The 6,000-nt window shown below is 43.1% G+C and overlaps 1 protein-coding gene across 1 annotated transcript in view; it reads right to left on the bottom strand.

Annotated features, from left to right (window-relative positions):
- efna3a (ephrin-A3a) overlaps nt 1-5,698 on the bottom strand; it is a 49,592-nt gene extending 43,894 nt beyond the window's left edge. The window contains exon 1 of the mRNA XM_026349294.1: nt 5,507-5,698. Coding sequence (XP_026205079.1) covers nt 5,507-5,616 — 110 coding nt within the window. The 5' untranslated portion in view covers nt 5,617-5,698. The remainder of the gene's footprint in view (nt 1-5,506) is intronic.
- Nucleotides 5,699-6,000: the final 302 nt, after the last annotated feature.

The following is a 6,000-nucleotide window of genomic DNA, read 5'->3' on the forward strand; positions in this document are numbered from 1 at the left end:
AAATCATTGAGTCTGAAATTGGTTCTACCTGTCTGGGATCAGGTCTATCTCCTGTGGGTTCCCACTGCCAGTTAAGTGCAGTTTTTATAACCTTGGAGCGCAAGGAATGCTAATGGCATTTGATGGCGTATGAAGGGCCTGGCTATGTTTTGCTTTGGACTTCGAAGAAAGTAACACTCCCTCTCAGCTGGGGTAGCTTTTAGATGAGTCCCATGGCAGCTTCCCATCAGAGCCCATGAGCAGGATATAATGGCCCAACAAACCTGCCAATTCCTCATAATAATGAAGCAGAGCAGGCTTCAGGTGCTTTGGAGGATAAAAAGAAGAAAAGCCAAGATGAGAGACTTTACTCTCACAGAGTAATATTCAAAGTGCTTGAATTTCCCTTTGGTTCATAACTATTAAATTCCATGTTGATTAAGTGGCCCCTCCTGAGGTTTTATCTGTATCCCCACCCACCTTTTAATTTAACCCATATTCACTGCAAAGTGGAGTTCAAATTCATGTTTACTAAGAGCAACAGCCCACCGGTGAACATTGTAGTAAATTTGTGCTCTTGTCTTGAGTCTTTAACAGTTGTTTTCACATACATTTACCTGTCAGAGTGGTAAATTCTAACAGTATCCCTCAAATATAAAAAATAAATAATACATTACACAGATGTTAAAACTAGTTTAAATCAATGTTCATACCTAAACTATGAATCCTTGAAGTGCACCGAATATAAAAAAAACATAAAAACCTTGTATTTTTTATCCTGGGGAGCAATAAGTTGTAACTTGTTTAGGTATTAGACTTTTCAAACATGCTCTTATTTGATCTCATGTTTAACCTTGTCTTCGATGCAGCTATACCATGGCCTTGTTTAGTGTAGAAATACCTTGGTGGAGCATGAACCCCAGAGCAGTGACTGACAAGCCTGTTTTAATCAATTCTCTCCTGCATGCTGTTCCTAGGCAATACCTGATCTAAGCTTCCCAAGCTTAGTCCCGAATACTTCATGGCAATTTACTGACACCATGAAATCAAATTAAAAATGCATTTGAACATTGATCACCTGATGCACCCAGATTGATCGCGGCTCGAAAAGCAACCTTGTTGTGTTTTTGTTCAGCTAGGGTCTATTCACCTTCCCATGCCATATAAATGTATTGATCTGCACGCCCATTCTAGCATCCATGTGAACCATTAAATATCCTTTCAGTGTTTCTCAATCCATTTATGTGACTCATAGCAGATTCCAGTGTGCTAAAAATGGCCACAACATGCTAGGCCAATAAGTTCTGAGACACTGCTGCAGATCTACAGCATAATGAAGCCAGGTTATATTGTCAAATTAACTACCCATTTAACAGAACTGTTCATCAAATTTAATCTTTGGGAAGCCAGAAAAAAGTATAAAGGATTAAAACATTCACATAGAACTTGAATAGTTAGAGAGAGAAATACTTCATATGAGATAGTGAAATGTGTTAAATTCAAAAGCATATAAAAGGTCAATTTGTACTTTTCAATCACTGATATTCAGACATTCTCATTTAACAGAACTGCAACCAGGGAAAAAAACAACACGCTATCCAATGCTGTCTGAGGCGCTTCTATGGTACAATCAATGTAAGAGAATAAATTGAATGCCAGTGAATAAGATGCATTTGTATGCAAAATTGCCGAGACAGCGCAGAGATGGAGGTGCAGGCAGACGGACGCGCATGTAATCAGGTGGCAAATCCGCCGATGTCTCCTCTATGCTCTGTCTGTGCCACGTTGCGCAGGGCAGAGAAGCAGGTGAATGGCAGATGCTATTGTTTCTGAGCATTGGTCCACATGACTGACCCATCCTGTGTCCATATTAACACGGATCAACTCCCATGGGTATCATCTACTTAAAAAAAGCAGCAGCTACAGCGCGTTCGGGCAAATAATTTTACTTCCATATCCGGTGAGAGCCGTACTCTCTTTCACCCTTACTGACTTTTGGCCAACTCAATCAATCTATCACTCCCTTTCTTCTCCTGAGAGACTGTTTCACTGTGTACCTTTCCAGCATGTTCTCCTTGCATTTTGTCCACCTCTCATCGTTTGCATCCTTCTCTTTTCACTGATCTATTTTCTGATTTCTCCTTATCGTCACCTTCTCCATCAATCAATCTCTCTTTTCTTCACTTTTTTGTGATAATTTTGATTTACCGCAAATACATTTCTACAATTTCCCTTAAGGTGTCAAGGTTCGCAAATGCTCCATAGGGAACCACCTCTAAATCCTGCTGGGTCTGCACACTCCCACACAGACCAACCTGGCGGTTACAAGCCTGTTGAGGACGACGGCAAGTCGACTCTACATTGATCACCAGGCCTTTGTACCTCAAACTCTCATAGATGCCATTTGTCAAGGTGATCATTTATTTTGTAGCACCAGATATGGTATATCAGGGACTAGATTGTTTTTTCTTCATGTGGTCTAGGGGCCTAACAGACATCATTTGAGGTTCAAATCAGCATCATAATGTGTAGCATGAAACACACAGAGCTCTAATTCACCAAGGATCAGCCACAAACAGTGAAAGACTTTCATCTTACTGAGCAGGGAAGAGAATTGTGACTTGTGAGAGAGATGTGTGGTACATTTTCAAACTCAGTTCCTGCTATTCCTTCCCACACTGGTGCAAAGGCTTTTTGCTCTGGTGTTCTGCTAAGTTACAAGCATTAGTAAAGACACAGTATCACTTAGGGAAGGAGTGGGAGAGTGAATGAAAGCTACGCTGTTGTTTTGATCATTGTGACATGGGGTGCCCAATTACGGAGAGGAACGGCCTGTCTAAACAGTCAGGCCAAACACCTGATGGGAGGAGGTGGCAGGAGCATGGAAAGCTGATTGTGGGTAGGCAAAGCTACCGCAGTGCACCGCTGCTCCTGCGTGCTCTCAAGATGTTCCACATCTCCCTCCTCTAATTGGCAGATGGCCTCAGATGCGAGATGATTTAATGGCCTGGGTGTGTGTTTTTTTCTGCCTCAGTCAGCCATTAGCAGGGACATCTGTAACAAGTTGGCTAGGTGTGCTGAGAGCTGAAGCTGAGAGCAACACTTTCTAATGGGGGGTAGTGCGGTCATGACGGACTAGGGTAATCAAAGCACTCTGAGCTATTTCTTTGGGTTATGATAATCGAGACATCTCAATTCAAATCGTACGAGGCAGAGAAAATGCTGCACTAAATTGTCTGATGTTGTTTACCTCAGAAAAGCTGCAAAGAATCACAGTATAGCACAGTATTATTGAGTATTACCACTGTGTGACAATCCCCTTTTGACTTTCAATACGCCAGAGCAAGACATTTCTAGCTGAGCGTTATCATAAAAAGCCATTTTCATGGCTTTGGCACAAACAGCTTGGCTTCCAAGTGATCCCATTTCTTGCAGCTGTGCCATAACCATCTGCGCTGAATGCTGTGCTCAAGGGTAAAACATCAAGGCCTCAACCAGAATTTGGGCCTAAAGGTCTCTGTATTCTGGCTCTCTGTTGCAGCCTTCACTTCTAACTGCTCCCTCCTGAGCTCGTCTCTATAACCACAGCTGGACGAGGGTAGGAGCTGCATCGTTGAGCAAGTGAGGCCTTCAGCTTGTTCTCTATGCATGAAGACAGAGAAGTAGAGAATTGGTCCTGAGCCTAGGGCCTTTTAAAGCTTGATGGCCATCAGTATTCTTGCCATAGCCTCAGAGGATTTGTCTGCTACGTGCAAAGTGGGTCAATTTTTGCATTATTTTAGAGATTTGTATCTCACTGTGGAGAAAGGGGAGGTTTTGCACACGCAGGCATGTAGACCCACACCTGCCCCGTGTCTCTGTTTTCCTCCCTCTCGGCTTCTCTCACACACACGGGATTCTGAATTCATTAATGTGATCACATATTTGTCATTTTAACACATAAATGTCAATTTAAAGTCAAAGAACGTGCTAACGGTGACATGCACGAATACACTAAACAGCCATACCCATGCTATGAAAATCATTTTAGATGGAGCACATGCTGAAAGACTAATTAAAATTGATAGATAGGACTAATACTGATTATGACACTCAAAACCTGTGCACTTTTACAGCGCTTAAATGCAAGTCAGTCTCCGTTAATATACCCCTTCCCTATTCACGTCACACTGACGGGATTAAGTGCAGTCATAAATCTCAAATAGTTTTGAATGTGACTCATTCACACATTAACATTAAGGAGGAAGTGACAGGGTGGCATCACCTTGGCTGCTTTTTCTTCACTGTTTGACTTAAGGAAGCCTTCAAATATTTGAACTATTCAACATCTTCTTACATTCAAATAACTTTCATATAATTTCTTATTCGAATCATCTACTTTATGTGTGCTCTCCACTGAGAGCCTGGGAGGTGAATGGGGGACCAGGAGCAGATGGGGGGGCGGTAATGAGATGCAGAAGTAAGGGAATTGAGGAGGACAGGCCGGCTGGTGAGAAACAGTGGAAAAATCAGAGAGAGAAGAAAATAACCAAGTATGAGATAGAGAGAGGCGATAGGAGAGACCTGCATCTGAGGTGAATACAAATGGACAAAGGAGCAACACAGATAGAGAAGGAGAAGGAGTGGGGGGGCAAAGCGGGAGGTTGTGTGAGGAGAGGCGATAAAAGAATGTGAGAAAGATGGATTCACTGTTGGCTAATGAGAAGACAAAGGCAGTAGAATCCACATCGATCTCTGCCCCACAGCAAGCTGGCTTGCTCACAGGTAGAGAGGGATAGGATGGCCTAGGGAGGCTTACCTGAGGTAAGCAACCTTACTGTTGCTGGAGGAATAGGAGTCCAAGGATAGGCTCACGTGTGTGTGTGTGTGTGTGTGTGAGAGGCATAGATACTTATATATATAGTGAGTATACACACTCCTGCTGATTTATAGAATTTTGAGTGTGTATTATACATGGGTGATGCATAGGGGCAGATGGGGTGATGGACAACAGAAAACCGAAAGCAGGGTTGATGAAAAGATGTTTGCTTATATGAGTCATTATTGTGAAGCAGTCGATGGAATACACGTTAGACAGAAATGAAATATTTATACAATAACCACTCTGCATGCAGAGTGGAAAGAAGGCAGGCACGCTGAACAAATGGTTCACCTCCATTTCAAGGTGCATTACTGTATTCGGATCCAATAATTAGGAGGGAAAGAGAAATTTGAGCTTCTTTTTTTTAACTTCAGAGATAAAACAACTAACAACAAGTATTTAATTAGACAGTTGCTGACAATCATAATCATAATCTGATCCCTAATCTTTAACCTGAAATGTTAATTGGCTTATTGTGCTGTTAGATGTCTCTCAGTTGGGTTTCAAGTGGTTCCTGCTGGAGACAAAAGAAACCCATCTCTGCAGTGGACGGTCACTGTCTTGTAAACAAGTTATCAGCACAGGTGCGCATCAACAAAGAGTAACACAAGTTAATTTGCTGTTAACACGGATACGGCTTCGTTACAGCTGCAGAAAGCCACTTACAGTATGTTTGAGCTGTTCCAGTACACCGTATGCCGGTTATTGGCTCTGGACAGGTGCAAGTTTGTAAGCGCCAGCGTGATGAGGCTGAGAGAAAACGTTGCGAGAGCCATAATCCCTCCGGTGCTCGTCCAGCCCTGGTTCTCCTCTCTTCCTTCTGCGTCCCTGCTCCTTCTGTCCCAAGCGACGAGTCGTTCACAACATCCCAGCGGTCAGGAAAGACCTTTTTCAAGTTCCCAGCTACCTTAACGACCAGGGCGACTTGTGAAAGGTTACGTGTTCTTCAACTCAAATCCCATCGCGTCCAGACCCATTTGGGCACCTTCGCTCGCTCCACATCTATTTGGACTAGTTTTCTCGTGCCCGCCGCGCACTTTCAGGTCACACCTTTTGTTTTGGCAAGTCTGCTTTGAGTAAGAGCAACAGTACAAAGGCTACCGGTAAGGATAAGGCAAGATTGGCTACCACATTCACAACTGACAGCTGAAGTCGGCCGG

The sequence above is a fragment of the Anabas testudineus genome, chromosome 11 (genome assembly GCF_900324465.2).
Source record: "Anabas testudineus chromosome 11, fAnaTes1.2, whole genome shotgun sequence".
Lineage (NCBI taxonomy): Eukaryota > Metazoa > Chordata > Actinopteri > Anabantiformes > Anabantidae > Anabas > Anabas testudineus.